Source organism: Erythrolamprus reginae, chromosome 8, assembly GCF_031021105.1.
Source record: "Erythrolamprus reginae isolate rEryReg1 chromosome 8, rEryReg1.hap1, whole genome shotgun sequence".
NCBI classification, from domain to species: Eukaryota; Metazoa; Chordata; class Lepidosauria; order Squamata; family Dipsadidae; genus Erythrolamprus; species Erythrolamprus reginae.
In genome coordinates, this window is record NC_091957.1 from 6,307,466 (window position 1) to 6,329,139 (window position 21,674).

General features: G+C 46.1%; 1 protein-coding gene across 1 annotated transcript; it reads left to right on the plus strand.

Annotated features, from left to right (window-relative positions):
- Positions 1–1,428: 1,428 nt before the first annotated feature.
- Positions 1,429–19,968, plus strand: NELFB (negative elongation factor complex member B). The gene is made up of 13 exons (XM_070758712.1): positions 1,429–1,693; positions 2,960–3,123; positions 3,213–3,312; positions 5,801–6,031; positions 8,531–8,716; positions 9,979–10,091; positions 11,533–11,635; positions 12,546–12,641; positions 12,928–13,070; positions 14,027–14,133; positions 16,531–16,672; positions 17,757–17,865; positions 19,257–19,968. The coding sequence occupies exons 1-13, from the start codon at positions 1,592–1,594 to the stop codon at positions 19,395–19,397; spliced, it is 1,737 nt and encodes a 578-aa protein (XP_070614813.1). The 5' UTR covers positions 1,429–1,591; the 3' UTR covers positions 19,398–19,968.
- Positions 19,969–21,674: the final 1,706 nt, after the last annotated feature.

Below are 21,674 nucleotides of genomic sequence, written 5' to 3' on the forward strand. Positions count from 1 at the left end.
GAAAGAGGTGGGCTTGGGGGGGGGGAGAAGATGGAGAAGGGGGCAGGGAGGGAGAGAGGCACTATCTTCTATTGTGTTCCCAGTTCTCTAATTTGTAAATTTCAGCATGAAATATTTAACACTGTTTCTAATCTGCATATAACAGCATGTACTGTATATGCACATAAAGGGTAATGAGAAAGAAAGAAAGAAAGAAAGAAAGAAAGAAAGGGAAGGAAGGAAGGAAGGGAAACAAAAAGAGAAAGAAACAGAAGAGAAAGGGAAAGAGTAAGGAAGAGAGAAAGAAAAAAAGAATGGAGACAGACAGATAGATTAGATAGATAGATAGATAGATAGATAGATAGATAGATAGATAGATAGATAGATAGATAGATAGACAGACAGACAGAGAGAGACAGAGAGATAGATCGATACCAATAGATAGATAGGTAGGTAGGTAGGTTTGGTAGGAAGATAGACAGACAGACAGACAGACAGACAGACAGATAGATGAAGATAGATAAAATAGATAGATATAGATTCTCCCTTAAATGAAGTCACTTTGGCTCTTTAGGAAAGAAAAAGACATATAAGACTAAACATTTTTGTTTTATTTTTAAACTAAACTTTTCAGTAGGAAAAACAAAATTGGAAAAGGAAGAAGAGAAGAGGCAAAAGACAGCCCAGATTAGATTAGATTTGCCAGCCTAACATTAAGTAAACTAAATCCTCATTCTCAGATTATTGTGATTTTTTTGTTCTAAACTCATTGCTTAAACATGAAGGCTTTACAATCCCAAATTTTTTGTTCCACCGAGATGCTTTCCACCATTAATTTCAGGCAGGAAATTTCGAACCACCTCATTTGCTCTCTGGTTTATTGGTCCAGGCAGGCTAATGGAAAGAAAAAGATAATGAAGACACTTGGGGGTGGGGGTGGGGGGCAAGGCAGAGAATGATGATGACGGTGGTGATGATGATGATGATGATGATGATAACAACAACGTTCTCCCAGTTGTCAACCATTTACTGATACAGTACTTCCTTTTTGCAGCATCTCATTGCATGGTGCAAATAATAATAATAATAGTTCACACAATCCTGGACGCTTGGATATTGTGATACGAAATGTAGCATATAAATCTCGTTTGCTGTGTATTACTGTTTTTGTGAATAACAACAACAGAGTTGGAAGGAACCTTCGAGGCCTCACAGTCCAACCCCCTGCTTGTGCTAGAAACCTGCTACACTATATATATCTTCGGAGAGGGGCGGCATACAACAACAACAACAACAACAACAACAACAACAACAACAACAACAACAATTAAAGTTGATTTGAAGTGCTTGACCAGCCTTGGGGGTTAAACCTTCAGACGAAGCCGATGCCGTTTCCCCCAAACAATTATCTTGAGCGTTTTGCCTACTTTTTTCTTTTGACGGAAAGAGAAAATGAACGCGAACCGAAGCGGAACCTTTTACGGCCGGGGCGTGGTTTTCCGGCGGGAAGCCTAAAGCGACGGACCGACGGCTGCTGGGGGGCGCCTTTCGCCGACGCACCGCAGCCGTTACGGGCGGACGGACTCCGCGCGGGCTGCGGAGCTTTGGCATCATGTTCGCCGGCTTGCAAGAGCTCGGCGTGGCCAACGGAGAGGACTTGAAGGAGACGTTGACCAATTGCATGGAGCCTCTGAAGGCCATCGAGCAGTTCCAGGTTGGGGAGGGGGGGTTACCTTCCGCGTTCCGGTTGCCATGGGGACGGGTCCCGGGGTTTAGCATGCAACTTCCCTCTTGGATCTTTCCCACCTTCATAAGGCTTGCAAACCCTGAAAAGTGTGTGTGTGGGGGGGGGGGGGGGGGGGTTGCTCTTAGCACGGTCCAAAACCGCGCAAGTCACGGGGGAGTAGAGAAGATGCTTTGCTCCTTCCCTCCCTCCTTCCTACCTTCCCTCTCTTTCTTTTTCTTCCTTCCCTCCTTCCCTCCCTCTCCTTTCTTTCCTTCCTTCTTTTTTCCTTTCCCTTCTTTGTTTCTTTTTCATCTCTCTCCCATCCTTCCTTTTCTTTCTTTCTTTATCTCTCTCCCCCCCACCCTTCCTTCCTTCTTTCCTCCCTTTTCTTTCTTTCCTTCGTTTGTTTGTTTCTTTTTTCTTTCTGTCCCGTTTTCCTTCCTTATCTACTTCCTTTCCTCTTTTTCCATCTCTCCCTCCCCCCACCCTTCCTTCCTTCCTTTTCTTTCCTTCTTTCTTTCTTTCTTTTTTTCTTTCTTTCCTTTGTTTGTTTGTTAGTTAGTTAGTTTTATCTGTCCTGTTTTCCTTCCTTTTTTATCTTCCTCCCTTCCTTCCTCCCTCTTTTTCAATCTTTCTCTCCTTCCATCTCCCTCCCTCCCAACTTTCTTTTCTCTTTCTCTCTCTTTCCCTTTCTCCTTCCTTCCTTTCTCCTGAATTGCTCCTTAAAATCTCTCTGGGTCTGCTGCAAGCCACTCATTCGGCTATGCATGTATCCATTCACACGCACTGCATCGGGTGCAGGGGGGCTAGCAAGTTTCCCAGCTTGAAAATCTAGGATGAGTTTATGGCCTCCAACTGTCTTCTTCTGCTCTCTCCCCTCCCCACCCCACCATCCCCAATTATTAATAAATAAATAGAGGTTGTCCCTAACTCATAACAGTCCATTTAGTGGTCAAAGGTACAACAGAATGAGTCATTTTTAAATGTTATTAGGATTTTAAATGAATTTTTAGCTAAATTAATTGGATTTTTAGATATATATATTGTATATTGTTTTGTAAGCCGTCCCGAGTCCTTGGAGGGGGGCGGCATATAAATCCAATCAATAGAAAGGGAAAGAAAGAAAGAAAGAAAGAAAGAAAGACTTAGGACTGTTTTCCTACTGTTACAACTGTGGCAGCATCCTGGTGGGTGAGAAATGTGCAAATGATCTGCTTTTAATCTGTTTGAATCCCACCTGTGTTGTGTTGACAGACCGAAAACGGGATCCTGTTGCCCTCTCTTCAGTCCGCCCTCCCTTTCCTGGACCTCCATGGCACCCCTAGGCTGGAGTTCCACCAGTCGGTGTTTGACGAGCTGCGTGAGAAGCTTCTGGAGAGGGTTTCGGCTATCGCCTCGGAAGGAAAGGCCGAAGAAAGGTAGGCCATCTTGACCGCTGTAGAAGGAATCTTTATCTGCACGTGGGGCAAAAAAAATGGACCTCTGGTTTCTGCTTTCTTCTTCCCAGGTACAAAAAGCTGGAAGACCTTCTGGAGAAGAGCTTCCCTCTGGTAAAAATGCCCTCCATCCAGCCGGTGGTGATGTGTGTCATGAAACATCTGCCCAAGGTAGAAACGAAGAAAATCAGTGTTGGTTCTGGATGCCACCTGGGTGATCCGTGGTTTGCTTTGGTTGGAATTTAGGATTATTCTTAGAAGGTTCTGTGACTTCCTCCATCCCTCCCTCCCTCCCTTCCTTTTTTCCTTCCTTTCCTTCCTCCTCTTTTCTCTGTCCCCTCCCTCCATCCCTTCCCCTCTCCTTCTTCCATCCCTTCCTCCTTCCTTTTCTCCTCCTTCTTCCTTCTTTCCCTCTCTCCTTTCTTTCTCCTTCCTTTCCTTTCTCCTCTTTCCTCTATCTCTCCCTCCATCCCTTCCACTGTCCTCCCTCCCTCCTTTATTTCCTCCTCCTTTCTTCATCTTAGTATGATTGTTGAATGAATGTTAATTAGAATTTTAAGGATTGTTTTTTTATGTATATTAATTGGAGTGATCCACTATTGTCTTTTGTATATGCTGTGAGCTACCCCGAATCCTCGGAGAGGGGTGGCATACAAATCCAATTAAACTTAAAACTTGAAACTTCCTTCCTTCCTCCTTCCCTACTTCTCTCTCACTCCTCACTCCCTTTCTTTCTACTTCCTTTCCTTCCTACACATTCCTGTTCTTTCCTGCATCCCTCCTTCCTTCCTTCCTTCCTTCCTCCTTCCTTCCCTTTTATGTAGAAGTCAATTTCCTCCGTTTCTGTTTTTTTTAAACCCTTTACTAAGAACTTCATGTCTTAAATGCAATCATGGCCAGAGGACGTATTTTGCATACAAGAGATTTCTTTTAGGGGCTGCATTCTAAGACCAAGAAGGACTGACATTCTGAATTATGCTTGCTTGGCTCAAACTCATCCTGTGTCAACATCTCTACAGATTGCGCACATCTTTTTGTTAAGGTCTTGACAGGGAAGAGTGAGCTACGGGACTCCGATAGCTCTGCTCCTCTCTAGCTTTAGAAACAGTTTTATCAAGCTCTTTATTGCAGAGAGGCCTAGAAAATGGCGAAGTTTGCATATATTGTGTCAATGATTGATATGGCTGGGTTTAATTTGGCATGTTGTCGGAAGCCAGACATCAACTGGGCTTCATGGGTTAGCAGAAGGTAAACCATGCAGGAACTCGGCCAGTGTGAATGGTGCAAGAAACCATGTTTTTAAAAGGACGTGGCTTGGAACAATGAGATAATCAGTCCAATGTCTACCCACGAAGTTGGTTTTTGGAAGTGGCTGCTTGTTGGGACAAGGAATAAGTGATCCTGGAGTTCTGAACAATGTGGTGTTGTGAAAACATCCTAAGAGTCCTTCTCAAATAGTGGGGTGCTTCCGGGGGGGGACATGGAACAATGCCAGGGGGGGCATGTGTGATCCTGGGGAACATGCATGGTCCCTCTTGATTGATTCCAGTGCGTCTTACAGTCCGAAAAAAAATACAGTAATGGTGTTTGTCTCTTTGATCAAAGCATCAGCTTTTGTAACCGTTCATCCACGGTGGAGATCGAAGTATCATTCGGTTTTGTAATTTACGTGTAATTTTATTTATTTATTTACTTACTTACTTACTTACTTACTTACTTACTTACTTACTTACTTACTTACTTACTTACTTACTTATTAGATTTGTATGCCGCCCCTCTCCGAAGACCCAGGGCGGCTAACAACAGTATAAAAAGACAATGTAAACAAATCTAATATTAAAAAGAATCTAACCCCCCCCCCCATTTAAAGAACCACTCATACATACAAGCATACCATGTATACATTCTATAAGCCTAGGGGGAAGGGAAATTTCAATTCCCCCATGCCTGACGACAGAGGTGGGTTTTAAGGAGCTTGCGAAAGGCAAGGAGGGTGGGGGCCATAGTTCCCTCTAAGCTGAGCAGTGAGCAATCGCTCACTTAAAAATCATCAACTCAGAGTTTTTCAAACCTGCCCAGAAGCCGAGAGGGAAGGAGAGAGAGAGGAAGAGAGAGAAACAGATAGAAAAAAGAGAGGAAGGAAAAGAGAAAGAAAAAGAATTGGAGTAAGGAAGAGAGAAAGAAAATCAAAATCTAGTTTGAAACTAGCTCAACTATTTAAGTGGCATTTTGATATTGATAGAGTTGCCCTATTATGAGCTCACTGTTATAGACACACAGTACAGTATTTTATTTTGAAATTCTCTGAGGCAAAACAGGGTGGGTTTTTTGTTTGTTTGTTTGTTCGTTCATTCATTCATTCATTTATTTATTTAACATTTCTGTGCCGCCCAGTCCCGAAGGGACTGCCGCTCAGACACTATACTTTTCCGCCCACCCCCCAAAAAAATTAGAGGGAATACTGGTGGGGGCAACTCTGATATCTGGGGGGAGCTGGTTCCAGAGGGCCGGGGCCACCACAGAGAAGGCTCTTCTCCTGGGCCCCGCCAAACAACATTGCTTAGTCGACGGGACCCCGAGAAGGCCAACTCTGTGGGACCTAACCGGTCGCTGCCATCCACAGATATAACGCTCCATTTTCTCCCCCATTCAACCCAAGGTTCCCGAAAAAAAGCTAAAGCTCGTGATGGCGGACAAGGACCTCTATAAAGCCTGTGCGGTGGAAGTGAAACGCCAGATCTGGCAAGACAACCAGGCTCTGTTTGGAGACGAGGTCTCCCCGTTGCTGAAGCAGTACATCCTGGAGAAGGAAAATGCCCTGTTCAGTAACGACCTCTCGGTGCTGCAGAACTTCTTCAGCCCTTCCCCTAAGATGAGGCGGCAGGGAGAGGTAAGTGCCAGACGGGATGACCCAGAGTGGTGGTTGTAAGTAATTGGGCCCCTAGTATTCCAGCATGATATCGTGGTTCGTGCACTGCACGGATAAATAACTATGTTGTCCTTCGTATATTGTTGAATGAGGTATAGTGGCCTAGAGGTGGAAGAGCTTGCCTCGCAATCAGGAGGCTGTGAGTTCGATCCTAGGTAGAGGCAGATATTTATATGTAATGAACAAAACTCCGCATTGGCAACAGGGAAGGGCAGTGAGCCAGTAAAACGGTAGCTCCATTCAGTTGCCCAGACTCCACCGAACAAGGGATTATGGGCAGGGGCAGATTGCCATTACCGGTGTGTGTTTAATAATAATAATAATAATAATATATAATGGAATGTAACAGGTAAAAATCTATTATAAGAATTTTAATAGAGATGGTTTATAATCTGTAAAACAGAATAATGTATGATTTGAACTATATGTGAAAACTCAATAAAGAAATTTAAAAATAATAATAATAATAATAATAATAATAATAATAATAATTTATTATTAGATTTGTATGCCGCCCCTCTCTGAGGACTCGGAGCGGCTCACAACAATAAAACATCATATACAAATCCAATGTTAAAACAGTCTTTAAAAAAAACCTATTAAAACAGTCATACAGCCCAAACACACCATCCATAAAGTCAAAGGCAGCTAAGGATATATCAATTCTTCCATGCCTGGTGACATAGATGAGTTTTCAAAAGTTTGCGAAAGGCAAGGAGGGTGGGGACAGTCCTAATCTCCGGGGGGAGCTGATTCCAGAGGGCCAGGGCCGCCACAGAGAAGGCTCTTGACAAAAAAGTGTTTGACAAAAAAGTGTTTGTCATTATCCCAGCACGTTTTTGCTTCTGTGCATGTGCAGGTAGCAAAAACAGGCTGAAATATCACGGCCCAAACTGTGGGGGGGGGGGGGGTGTTTTACGTGTGCATATGCAGAAGCATGAGGGAGGTGCATGAGGCAAGCTCTGCCCGTCACTTCGACCGGGGAGGGGGCTTCACAATCGATCCCAAAGGAACGGGGAGCTTTGGACTCTTCCAGAGCTCTTCATTACACACGGAGTGGCAGAGAAAAGGAAGGGGCGGCTTTAGAGATACAGCAGAAGTGCCCCACATTAAACCAGGGATTCCTACCAAATTCCCATCCGAGTGGGCTTCTTGCATGGCCCCAGACTTCCCTGAAGCCTCCTGGAACTAAAAAATGGGCCGTGTGACTTCCCTACCCCGCGCATGCGTGTGCCTCTCACACCAGGGTGGCGCAGAGTGCAACACTGCAGGCCACTTCACCTAACCTGCTGAGCCGGGGTGGCGCAGCAGGTAGAGTGCTGTACTGCAGGCCACTGAAGATGACTGAAGCAGTTCAAATCTCATCATCTCATCACCGACTCAAGGTTGACTCAGCCTTCCATCCTTCCGAGGTGGGTCAACTGAGGACCCAGACTGTTGGGCGTAATAGGCTGGCTCTGTAAACCGCTTAGAGAGGGCTGTAAAAGCACTACGAAGCGGTATGTAAGTCTAAATGCTAATGCTACATGCTAATCAGCTGGCCGGCAGGAGGCACGCATGCATGCGCTGTAGACCTGACCTGGATGTCGGCTCGTGTCCCCAGAGATGGCCCTGTATGCCACCTGTGGCACGCATTATTATTATTATTATTATTATTATTATTATTATTATTATTATTATTATTATTTATTTGATTTGTATGCCGCCCCTCTCTGTAGACTCGGGGCAGCTTACAGCAATGATAAAAACAATATATAATAACAAATCTAATAGTTGGAATCTAAAATAACAATAATACATTTAAAAAGTCTAAAAAACAAGAAACCCCAATATATAAAAACATACATACAGTCATCATACACAAAAAAACTACATAGGCAGGGGGAGATGTTTCTGTTCCCCCACGCTTGACGGCAGAGGTGGGTTTTAAGGAGTTTACGAAAGGCAAGGAGGGTGGGGGCAGTTCTAATCTCTGGAGGGAGCTGATTCCAGAGGGTCGGAGCTGCCACAGAGAAGGCTCTTCGCCTGGGTCCTGCCAAACGACTTTGTTTAGTTGACGGGACCCGGAGGAGACCAATTCTGTGGGACCTAACCGGTCGCTGGGATTCGCATACCATAGGTTCGCCATCTGGTGATCTAGGGCAGTGTTTCTCAACCGTGGCAACCTGAAGATATTTGGACTTCAACGCTGGCTGGGGAATTCTGGGAGTTGAAGTCCAGATATCTCCAAGTTGCCAAGGTTGGGAAACACTGGTCTTGGGAGACAATAATAGCAGTGTTCCAATATTTGAGGGACTTCTACAAAGACAAGGAAGTTGGCCACTGGGAATTAGCCAATGTGAAATGCCCCTGGCGAGTAGATGCATGGTGATTTGGCCACGGTGAGTTGGCCATGGCAAGTTGGCCGTAGTTAATTGTCCAAGGCCACACTCAGAACCTCGCTCTTCTTTTTTGGCCCAGGTGGTTCAGAAGCTGACCCAGATGATCGGGAAGAACGTGAAGCTGTACGACATGGTACTCCAGTTCCTCCGGACGCTCTTCCTTCGGACACGGAACGTCCACTATTGCACGCTAAGGGCGGAGCTCCTCATGTCCCTCCACGACCTGGACATCAGCGAGATCTGCACGGTGGACCCCTGCCACAAGGTACAACCTCAAGAAACGGTTGTTGTAGCCGTCCAACCCCTTCCGCAGCTGTAGAGTTTTGTTACCATCAGAACATTCCCAGCTGAGAGAAACCTTGTTTGCATCCCAGATCGTTCCCTTCCAAACTAAGTTAGACCACTATAATTTGAAAACAAGCCACTCTATCTAAAGAAACCTTGTTTCCTAAATATTTACCTATGGGTCATTCTTTGTCAAGTGGACCAAGTGAAATTGAAGCCTTATTTGAAAAGAAGCCATCATAAAAGCAACATATATAATAGAAAACAAAGAGCGATAGAAAAAACGTGCTCTTTCTAATGAAGATGATTGAAGGTGATGAAACAGAGCTCTCCGTTTTCTCAGCTTCAATCATCTTCATTTTTATTTCATTAGAGGGAGCACATTTTTTTCCTATCATATATGTTGTTTTTCTGATGGTTTCTTTTCAAATAAGGCTGCAACAATCAGTCAAGTGGACACCGGGTCCACTTGACAAAGAACGACCCTTATTTGTATCCCATCTGTCTTATTTTTAAAAACTCAAGGTGACTGACATATCCAGCACAAAGTCCCCCTCCTATTTTCTGCTCAACAACAACCCTCTGAAATGGGTCAGGCGGTAAAATATATATATATATATTTTTTAAAAGATTTTTTTAAAATAAATTTTAAAAAAGATATACACATTTCGGCTGGCCAGGAAGGACGTCTCCGTGATATCAAAGCTCCGCCCATGCAATTCCCTATTGGGATTCCCCACCTCCGTTTGAGCCTCCCGACTGGCCGACAGCTCCACGGCTCTTTTGCAAAGCTGACAGCCGGGCGGTGGAGCTTCTTGGCGTTCTCCTGAACGCGAACACTGAACCCGAACTTTTGCCGAACTTCTGGGTTCGGCATTCGGGAGAACACCGAGAAGCCCCCTGGCTGTTTCAAAAGGCGACAGCCGGGCGGCGGGGCTTCTCGGCGGCCTCCTGAACGCCGAACCCGGAAGTTCAGCAAAAGTTCGGGTTTGGCGTTCAGGTTCGGGAGGATGCCGAGAAGTCCCCCGGCTGTTTCAAAAGGCGACAGCCAGGCAGCGGGGCTTCTCGGCGGCCACCCGAACCCGAACTTTTGCCGAACCTCCGGGTTCGTAAGGCGGAAAATGTTCGTAAGAAGGGGCAAAAAATTTCTGAACCCCAGGTTCGTATCTCGGAAAGTTCGTATCATGAGGGGTTCGTATCACGAGGTACTACTGTATATATATTTGTTTGCTCCCTTGGCAGTTTACATGGTGCCTTGATGCTTGTATTCGGGAAAGGTTTGTCGACAACAAGCGGGCGCGGGAGCTCCAAGGTTTTCTCGACGGAGTGAAAAAAGGCCAAGAGCAAGTGCTGGGGTGAGTGCGGATGTTTGTGTGGAGGCAGGTTGGGCTTTTGCTGCCACGCAAAAACGCCTAGAGTTCAAGCCATTCACAAAGCACGATGCCGTCAGCAGTGAGGAATCTGCTGTTGCTTTTCATTTTTTTGGGGGGGGGGGGCTTTGTTCTAAACTGCCTGGAGTTGAACGGGGGTTGGATCTTTTCTATGCTGGCACGGATGCCTGAATAAACCCCAAAGCCCTTTACATTCCTAGTCTGTATATATATCAGTCAGGCGTGGCTAACCTTTTTTTTGGTCATGTGCCAAAAGCGTGCCGGCGGCGGAGCGCGCATAATGCAATGCATGTGCGATACCCACATGCACCCCTGCATAAAACCCCCCTGCATACACACGTGACCCCCATCTAGCAGGGCTTCATGCAGCTTCCTGGGCCACAGGTGCGCATGCGCACATAACCCCAACACACACATGCACGTCAGGGGGGCGTTGCTACTTAATGCTGCTACTGGCGCGCTGCTGCGTGCAGCTTTGGGTCACCAGTGTGCAGGCACACATCCCAGTGAGATTTTGCTTCTACACATGTGCAGGAAAGCAAAAGATGCGCTCGAGAGAGACTTCAACGATTTCTTTTGCTTCTGCATATGCGCAGCAGCAAAAAATAGCCAAAATCTCACACGTGCACGCATCCCCCTCGGTGAAATGTTGCTTCCTGCGCATGCACAGAAGCAAAATCTCGCTGGGACACCCTCGCGCACACGCCGGCACCCCGAAGCTACGCGAGCATCTCCCATTTTACTACCGGTGCGCAGTGTGGCCCGTACCAGGTAGGAACCCAATATTGATGCATGCACATCTCCCTCATGCGCCTTGCGCATGCCCAAAACAATTCTTCAGATAGTCCAATTATGGCTTGGTTTGGCTGCCTGGTGACATCACTCCACCTTCCTCTGTCCAGTTGTGAGAATATCCTTGGTTCTCAAGAGAAAGTATTTTGCTTCGCCTACAAAACCCTAGTTATCTAAAATCCCCCATTCCTACCTTTTGGCTCCAGTATGGCAATGCTGAAGCGTCCTAGATGGCTTCGGTCAGGTCAGCTTCAAGGTTGACACATGATTCAGGACCATTTTTCACCCTTAATGACCATTGCCAGCATCCCGCGGTTATGTGATTTGCATTCAGATGCTTGACAATGGACTCACAACTACGACGGTTGTGTTTTGTGACCTTCTGACAAGCAAAGTCAGTGGCGGGATTCAGTTCCCTTACACAACTGCGCTACTCATTTGAGAACTGACGCTATTCACTGAACCAATGCGGTAGGAAAGTCGCAAAGCGAGGCAGAATTCACTTAGCAGCTCATGCGTTGGGCTCGACTGTGGTCGTACGTTGAGGAGCACCCCTAAGGTTGATGCCAAGGTGCATTGGGCGTGTCTCTTTGTTTCTTCTCTCTTTCCTTAGGGACCTGTCGATGATCTTGTGCGATCCGTTTGCCATTAACACCTTGGCTTTGAGTACCATGCGGAATTTGCAGGAGCTGATTGGGCAGGAAGTGTTACCCAGGGTAAGTTAAGGATGGACCTTTCGAATCGTAGATTTTGGCAATCAACTGTTAGTTCTGGATGCCAACAGGACCCTTAAGTAGCTTCATTCCCACTTGTTCGTTGAGCATATAAGAAGCTAAGAAGAGCCATGCTGAATCAGGCCAAAGCCCATCGAGTCCAGCATTCTGTGTCCCACAGTGGCCCACCAATTGTCCATGGGGATCTTGAGCAGAAAGAGAAGGCAAGACCCTCCCTTTCCCTTGACCCCCCAACAAATGGGACCCAAGGGAATCCTGCCTGCCTCAACCAACGTAGAGGCGGCACTTGGATATCTGTTTCAATAAGGGAGACACAGAAGGGATGAAAGGGAGGGAGGGAGGGAGGGAGGAAGGAAGGAAGGAAGGCGGCACTTGGACATCCGTTTCAATCACCACCGATACACTTGGCATCCATGAATCCATCTAATCCTTGAAGCTATCCAGGCTGACAGCTGTCACGACCTCTTCTGGAAGGGAATTCCATAAACCAACGACCCTCTGGGTGAAGAAATATTTCCCTTTATTTGTCCTCTCTTTCTTACCTATGAGCTTTAGGGAGTGCCCCCTTCTCCTAGTATTGTGTGATAAAGAATTTTTCTCTATCCACCTTTTCTATCCCATGCATGATTTTATCCACTTCGATTGAGTCACTTCTTAAACGCCGTCTTTCAAAGGCTGAAGAGACCAAGGCGTTGCAACCTGGTTTCATAAAGGAGATGGTGCATTTCCTTGATCATTCTTGTTGCCCTTTTTTGCACCTTTTCCAGTTCCATTATATCCTTCTTGAGGTGCGGTGACCAGGATAGTTGAACCCAAGCAATTTTAGCATCCGGAGAATTCACTCGTGTGTGTGTGTGTGTTTCCGTGCTCCATGTTGTTGAATTTTTTTCAGGAGAGCCCAGAGCTCTTGTTACTTCTAAGGATGCTGTCACTGGGACAAGGAGCCTGGGATGTGATTGACAGCCAGATCTTCAAAGAACCCAAACTGGTAAGGGGTCAGCATGAAGGTTAATCGCTTACGGCACTGGTCCTTTGCAGATGGGCATCTCGGCCAGGCGCACATGTGGGTGGACGGGTGACAGGCGTGGGAGTGCATGTGTCCTTTGCAAGTGGACCTTCAGGTGTGCGCCTATGTCCATCTCCCCATGGCCCGGTTCCGCACAGATGCGGCCCAGGGGCTGGTGATCTCTGGCTTGTGGTCTTGAAAGTCTGATTCTCGCTAGCCGTTAAGGATAATGTTAGGCGACTCTCGGCTGCCTTTCTCTGTATCCCAGGAAGTGGATTTGATCACCAAATTTTTGCCGATGCTGATGGCCTTCGTGGTGGACGACTACACCTTCATCGTGGACCAGAAGCTGCCCACGGAAGAGAAAGGACCAGCGTCCTACCCCAGCGCCATCCCTGAGATGTTTCCAAAGTAAGTCATTTTCAGAGGGCGGGAAACTTTTGCCCGTCGGTGAAAACCTTCCGGTCAGCAAGACTGAGGAAGCTGGGCTTCTGCCAAAATGTAGGTAGTCCTCGAGTTATGACAACTGGGTCCAGAATGTCCATTGTTAACAAACAAGGCTGCTGTTTTACCCACCAGGCTACACTGAGAATTGTGAGTTACCAAAAAAAAAGTCATTAAGTGGAGGATGAAAGTAATAAAGGCACCTGGCTGGAAAGCAGGAGTCAGTGAATTCTAGTCCCACCTTAGCCATGAAAGCCAGGATGGTGACTTTGGGTCAGTCAAGAGGAGCTGGTGAGTTCTAGTCGTGCCTTAGACATGAAAGCTGACTAGGTGACTGGGCCAATCACCAGGAGACGGTGAGTCCTAGTCCCACCTTAGGCATGAAAGCTGATTAGGTGATCTTGGGCCAATTACCCAAGAGACGGTGAGTCCTTGGGCCAATCACTAGGAGACGGTGAGTCCTAGTCCTGCCTTAGGCATGAAATTCGTCCCGGTGACTTTGAGCCAATCACCAGGAGACGGTGAGTTCTAGTCCCGCCTTAGGCATTAAAGCTGACTAGGTGATCTTGGGCCAATCACCAGGTGATGGTGAGTTTTAGTCCTGCCTTATGTACAAAAGCTGACTGGGTGATTTTGGGTCAGTCATTAGGAGACAAAAATTCTAGTTCTGCCTTAGGCGTGAAAGCCAGCTGGGAGACTTTGGGCCAGCCCCTTTCTATTAGCCCCGCCCACCTCCCAAGGTTGTTGTTGTGGGGAAAGTAGGAGAAGGGAGGTGTGTTGGAGATCTTTGCCGCCTTGAGATAGTCATAAAAGCAATAAAGGCGACTCATTGATGAATGAACGAATGAGCAAAGCAGGGAGTGAACGGACAAACGAATGAACAGACACAGCGACTGAAACCCTTCTCTCCGTCCGGGTCCCAGGTTTCTGCAAGAGCAGCGTCTCGCTTGTGAGATCGGCCTTTACTACGTGCTTCACATCACCAAGCAAAGGAACAAGAACGCCCTGCTCCGTTTGGTCCCCACCCTGGGTAAGCCCCCTTCATCCTTCCCATCACCCATCTCCTCCCACTTAGGACTGTGGCTTGTTGCTTGTAGAAACATAGAAACATAGAAGACTGACGGCAGAAAAAGACCTCCTGGTCCATCTAGTCTGCCCTTATACTATTTCCTGTGTTTTATCTTAGGATGGATCTATGTTTATCCCAGGCATGTTTAAATTCAGTTACTGTGGATTTACCAACCACGTCTGCTGGAAGTTTGTTCCAAGGATCTACTCTTTCAGTGAAATAATATTTCCTCACGTTGCTTTTGATCTTTCCCCCAACTAACTTCAGATTGTGTCCCTTTGTTCTTGTGTTCACTTTCCTATTAAAAACATTTCCCTCCTGAACCTTATTTAACCCTTTAACATATTTAAATGTTTCGATCATGTCCCCCCTTTTTCTTCTGTCCTCCAGACCAGTGTTTTTCAACCAGTGTGCCGTGGCACACTAGTGTGCCGTGAGACATGGTCAGGTGTGCCGCGAAGCTCAGAGAGAGAAAGAAAGCAAGAGAGAGAGAAAGCAGAGAGAAAGAGAGAGAGAGAGAAAGAGAAAGCAAGATAGAGAGAAAGAGAACAAGAGAAAGAAAGCAAGAGAGAGAGAAAGAGAGAAAGAAAGCAAGAGAGAGAGAGAAAGAGGGAGGGAAGGAGAGAGAGAGAAAGACATAGAGGGAGGTACGGAGGGAGAGAGAAAGAGCAAAAAAGAGGAAGGAAGAGAAAGAAAGAGGGATGGAGAGAGAAATAGAGCGAAAGGAAGAGAGAGAATTTTTGTCCAAACTTTTTTTAGCCCCCACCCTCCCCCTGCTCAATGTGCCCCAGGGTTTTGTAAATGTAAAAAATGTGCCGCGGCTCAAAAAAGGTTGAAAATCACTGCTCCAGACTATACAGATTGAGTTCATTGTATCCTTATGATTTGTATTAATATTGATTGTTTCCTGATTGCTTATTTGTACCCTGTGACAATCATTAAGTGTTGTAGCTCGACAAATGCATCTTTTATTTACACTGAGAGTTTATGCACCAAAAACAAATTCCTTGTGTGTCCAATCACACTTGGCCAATAAATAATTCTATTCTATTCTAGTCTCTTTATTTTCTATTCTATTCTATATTCTTATTCTATATTCTATTCTATTCTATATTCTACTCTATTCTATATTTATTATAGCTATATAGAGCGCTGGTGAGACCACATTTGGAATACTGTGTTCAGTTCTGGAGGCCTCACCTACAAAAAGAGATTGACAAAATTGAACAAATCCAAAGACGGGCTACAAGAATGGTGGAAGGCCTTAAACACAAAACTGATCAGGAAAGACTTAATGAACTCAATCTTTATAGTCTGGAGGACAGAAGGGAAAGGGGGGACATGATCGAAACATTTAAATATGTTAAAGGGTTAAATAAGGTTCAGGAGGGAAGTGTTTTTAATAGGAAAGTGAACCCAAGAACAAGGGGGCACAATCTGAAGTTAGTTGGGGGAAAGATCAAAGGCAACATGAGAAAATATTATTTCACTGAAAGAGTAGTAGATCCTTGGAACAAACTTCCAGCAGACGTGGTTGGTAAATCCACAGTCACTGAATTTAAACATGCGTGGGATAAACATAGATCCATCCTAAGATAAAATACAGGAAATGGGGGAGTTAAGTTATTCTTTCCCCCTAGGCCATTACAAGTTATGCATGGTATGTTTGTGTGTATGTTTGATTTTTTATAATAAGGGTTTTTAGTTGTTTTATTAAATTGGATTGTTACATGTTGTTTTACCATTGTTGTTAGCCGCTCCGAGTCTGCAGAGAGGGGCGGCATACAAATCCAATAAATAAATAAATAATAAATAAATAAACAAATAAATAAATAAATAGTATAAGAGCAGACTAGATGGCTCATGAGGTCTTTTTCTGCCGTCAGACTTCTATGTTTCTATATTCTCTATTCTATTCTATATTCTCTGTTATATTCTCTATTCTATTCTCTATTCTATTCTATACTCTCTAATTATATTCTACAAAAATTACAGCGAAGACATTGTTGAGTCATGTACCGTGGAGCCCATCACACACATATTCTCTCCTCCTCTCTCCCTCCCACTTTTTAAAGTCAACCTGTTGGGTGAAATGCTACCGGTTTGGCCCGGTTTGGGCATACCGGTAGCCGCAGCAGCCGGTGTTTCGGAGAACCGGTAGCGGTGGCGGCACGAGGCTCCGCCTACCTGCCTGGGCATCGCCGTTTTGCTGTTTTGCACTCTGTACATGCACAGAGGGTGAAAAAGCACATGAGAGGAGTGGGGTGGGGTGGGGAAATCTCAGTCACTTTTGAACCGGTAGGGGAGGTCAGTAGATTTCACTGCTGCCCTAAAGTATCTCTCTGGGGCATTTTGTAGCGGAGACCTTCAACGACCTGGCCTTCGGTGACATTTTCCTGCACCTGTTCACCGGCAACCTCACCTTGCTGGGCGACGAATTTGGGCAAGACGATTTCTGCGCTGTGCTTTTCGACCGCTTCTTCCTGACCGCCTGCCCCAGGTAACACTCGCCTCCTTTCCAGAAGGTGAACACTGGAAATGTTTCTTGTGCTTTCTCAGGAAGCGAGGGGAAGGGAAAGGAAGAGATAGAAAAAGAGAAGGAAGGGAAGGGAAGGGGGGAAGGGAGAATGGGGAAGGGAAGGAAGGAAAGAGATGGAAGAAAGAGAAGGAAGGGAAGATGGAAAGGAAAGGGGAAGAGGAGGAAGAAAAAAGGAAAAGAGTGGGAAGGGAAAAGGGACAGGAAGGGAAGAGATGGAAAAGAGAAGGAAGGGAAGGTGGAAGCAAAAGGAAAGGGGAGAGAAGGTGGGAGAGAAGGTGGAAAGAGGGAAGGGAACAGAATAGATGGAGAAAGAGAAGGAAGGGAAAGGGAAAAGGGAAGAGAAGGAAGAAAAGGAAAGGCAAGAGAAGAGAAGGAAATAGGAAGAGAAAAGGGAAGGAAGGGGGAGGGAAATGGGAAGAACGAAAAGGGAGGGAAGGAAAAAGGAAGAAAGAAGAGGAAAAAGAGGGCAAGAGAAGCAAAAAGGGAAAAGAAAGAAATAGGAAGAGGAAAGGAGAGGGAAATGGGAAGAACGAAAAGGGAGGGAAGGAAAAAGGAAGAAAGATGAAAGGGAGGGCAATGGAAGCGAAAAGGGAAGAGAAGGAAGAAAAAAGGGAAGAGAAAAGAAAAAAACGGAAGAGAAGAGAAGGAAAAAGGAAGAGGGAAGGAAGGGGAAGAGAAACAGGAAGAATGAAAGGGGAGGGAAGGGAAGAGAAGGAAGAAAAAAGGACGATAAAGAAGAGGGAAAGGAGGGGAAGGGAAAAGGGAAGAGAAGGAAGAAAAAAGCCAAAGGGAAGAGAAGAGAAGGAAAAAGGAAGAGGGAAGGAAGGAAAATGGGGAGGGAAGGGAAAAGGGAAGAGAAGGAAGGAAAAGAAAGAAGAAGGAAGGGAAAAGGGAAGGGAAGGGAGGAACAAAAAAAAGGAAGGGAAGAAGGAATGAAAAAAGAGGGGAGGGGAGGGCCGCCACTTATTCTGAGGCAGGTAGTCAGGAGTACCAATAGAGAGACGCTGCTGGGCTTCCATGCAGTCTCGTTCCAACCCCTTGCCAGGAAGGACAATGTCCACCGACACCTGCTCAGGATGCTCCTTCACCTCCATCACAAAGTGCTCCCCGCCAAGCTGGAGTCGCTGCAGAAGTCCTTGGAACCCACCAAGCAGGTAAGTGGAGGAGGAGGAGCGGGCGGGGCGAAGGGAAGATCCCCTACATCTTCCACACGCGAGTTCCACCAGGGACCGAGGTTGCGGGGTGAGGGGGTTCTGGTAGTAGTTGGGGAGGGCGAGAACCCACCGTTTGGGGCGCCCCCTTCCTCTGCCCACAACTCTTGTGGGGCTGCCCTTTAAAGCAGAGGAGATGGAAGAGGTGCTGGCGCAGGTGTGAAACAATGGGTGCCTGCGAAACGCACAGGTACTCCTCGACTTAACGACCGGAATTGGGAACGGAGCTTCCATCACTAAACGGGGGGCACATGTGGACTTCAACTCCCAGAATTCCTGAGCTAGCAAGACTGGTTAGCTCAGGAGTCCACAAGTCCACAAGTCATAGAAGAGCCAACTTTGCCTACCCTTGCCCTAGGTCAGTGGTTCTCAACCTGGGGGTCGGGACCCCTTTGGGGGATCGAATGACCATTTCACAGGGGTCACCTAAGACCACGGGAAAAGACAAATTTCCCATGGTGTTAGAAACTAAAGCTTTTATGTCGCTTGGCGGGACCCAGGGGAAGAGCCTTCTCTGTGGCGGCCCCGGCCCTCTGGAACCAACTCTCCCCAGAGATTAGAATTGCCCCCACCCTCCTTGCCTTTCGTAAACTTCTTAAGACCCACCTCTGCCGCCAGGCATGGGGGAATTAAGATTTCTTTTCCCCCTAGGCCGTTACAATGGTATGCATGGTATGTTTGTATGTGTGTTTGATTTTCTATATTAAGGGGTTTTAATTTGCTTTTAGTATTGGATTATTATTGTATATTGTCCATGATTGCTGTTAGCCGCCCCGAGTTTTCAGAGAGGGGCGGCATATAAATCCAATAAAACTTGAAACATGAAACTTTATTCTGATGCCTTAGAAATTTTACAATCCAACCAATCAGGCGTTTACAGTGTGGAGGTCCCTCTGACCTTCCTACCAATCAGTTTAAAGCTCTGTTGGGAGAACTGGCGCTAGACTTATGGTTGGGGGTCACCATAACATGAGGAATTGTATTAAGGGGTCACGGCATTATTAAGGTTGAGAACCACTGCCCTAGGTGATCAAAATTCAGGCGCCCGGCAAATGATGGGATTCCCCTGTGGGTCCCTTTAAACAAGCAGAGTTAAGGGGGGGGGGGGGAGTGGGAAAGCCTGATTTACTTAACGACCAGGTTGCTAACTTAACAACGGCAGCGGTTCGCTTCACGACCGCGGCGAGAAAGGTGGTAAAAGCGAGGCAGGGCTCCCTTTAATAACCCTCTGGCTTGACCCCAGGAATTTGGGGGGGCACGGGGGTCACGTTTCGAGGACCGGCTGTATCCCCAGGGCGTCCGTTGACCATGTTTTAAAATCTCCTTGAAAACAGAGCAGCGAAGCAGTGAAAGAACTTTTCAACCAACTGGGCGAGAAACTGGAAGTCCGCAAACCCAGCCCTGTGCCAGAACCCGAAGCTCCGCCGATGGATTTGCCCCTCCCAACAGTATCCTCTACCCCGGTTGCACCATAGTTAGCCCACCTCCCCTTATTCCTTCTGGGGAGAGTGGGGGGGTGACCCAGGCTATTTCCCAGCCTTGGGCACAAAAGTGGAGACATTTTTTGGTTCCTAGGCCACCCGGCCAACCTTGAAGGAAGCTTCTCAAATGCCTGCTCAGCCTCTCATCTCATGGCGTGGGTGCCTGCCCTTAGAAGGGGGCTATGCAATTAAGGGTAAGGTTTGGCTGGGGTGTGTGTGTTAAAGGGGAAGATCATTTAGGACAGGGGAGTCTCCAACCTTGGCGGCTTTTCTGAAACTTTTGTGAACTTCGACTCTGAGAATTTTTCAAGCCACTCTACAAGTTTTCAAGTGGCCACGGTTTGGGGGGGGGGACCCCTGATTTAGAGTGTGGATTAGCCCTCAGAGGGGTAGGTAGGGCAGGTTTAAATCCAGATGTTTATTTTTGTTTAAAAAAATAAAATTTAAAAAATTGTGTGTGTAGGAAACACAGTAAGGAATGATAGAAGTTGGGAATAATTTGTTAATGCTTCCCCACCCACCCCTTTCTTTCTAATGTAGGAAAAATAAAACTTTCCAAGCTGTTGCCTCTGGTTTGACATTTGTTGTTTTTTCCCCCTTTTGGTGGTTGTGGTTGATTTACTTCCCATAACTGGACCCACCTCTGCCGGCGGTCAAGGGAGCCGTGAGTGTTGAGATTGTCTCCGGCCGATATTTTGGAATGATTGAATTGGATGAATGTGTATGACTGTATATGGGGTTTTCTAACACTTTTAGTAACTTTGCATAATTCTTTCAAAAGTAATTTAGATTTCTTTATATATATTGTTGCATTTATAGTGTTGTACGCCGCCCTGAGTTGCCTCAAGAAATCTAATGAATAAGTAATAAATAAATGAATCATTATTTGGAGGTATTTTAAGAAACATAGAAACATAGAAGACTGACGGCAGAAAAAGACCTCATGGTCCATCTAGTCTGCCCTTATACTATTTTCTGTATTTTATCTTAGGATGGATATATGTTTATCCCAAGCATGTTTAAGAGATTGGACAATCGTTTGTCAGAAATTTATAGGTCCTCCTGCTTGAGCAGGGGGCTGGACTAGAAGACCTCCCAAGGCCCCTTCCAACTCGGTCCTTTGGTTATAAATTGGACCCAGAGAAGTTGACCTTCTCCGGGTCCCGTCGACTAAACAATGTCGTCTGGCGGGACCCAGGGGAAGAGCCTTCTCTGTGGTGGCCCCGACCCTCTGGAACCAGCTCCCCCCAGGGATCAGGACTGCTCCCACCCTCCTTGCCTTTTGTAAACTTCTTAAAACCCACCTCTCTCATCAGGCATGGGGGAACTGAGACACACACACCCCTTGCCTATGTAGCTGTATGTATGATATTTGTGTGTATGCTTTTTTATATATTGGGGTTTTTAGGCTTTTTAATGTAAAATTGTTATTTTAATATTAGATTTGTTACTGTATATTTTTTTATCATTGCTGTGAGCCGCCCTGAGTCTACGGAGAGGGGCGGCATACAAATCTAATAAATACAAATATACAAATACCTTTTCCTTCTCAAATGCACAGCCTTGTGTGTTTGGAGGAACAATTTGGAAGCCTTGCTGTGCACCACACAAGAGAAAATGTGTTTGTTTTCTGCAGAGATTCTCAATCCTCCAAGTCACAGGAACATAGAAGATTGACGGCAGAAAAAGACCTCACGGTCCATCTAGTCTGCCCTTATACTATTTCCTGTATTTTTATCTCAGGATGGATCTATGTTTATCCCAGGCATGTTTAAATTCAGTGACTGTGGATTTATCAACCACGTCTGCTGGAAGTTTGTTCCGAACATCTACGACTCTTTCAGTCAAGTAATATTTTCTCACGTTGCTTCCGATCTTTCTCCCAACTAACCTCAGATTGTGCATTGCATTGCAGCACTTCTTTTGATTGTGCATTGCATTGCAGCACTTCCTTAGATTCATTTTTCTACCATGGTGAGGCTGTCTCTTCAGTTATGCTTAGGGTACCTGCCTCATGAGCTTTCGCTCAGTCGGGAAATGTAGAGTTCAGCTATGAGATTTTTAATTGCAAAATCCCATGTGCACCATTGCCAAATCCACTTCCCCACCTTGGGCAACCATCGGCCTGGGGTGAAATAAGATCCCCTACCTTGGACAAGGAGTTGGACTAGGAGACCTCTGCTGGTTCCTTCCAGCCCCAGTTGTTTGTTTAGCTTAGGGCAAATACATGGACATTCAAATGTTAAATGGCCAGTCCATTCAGCCATTCAA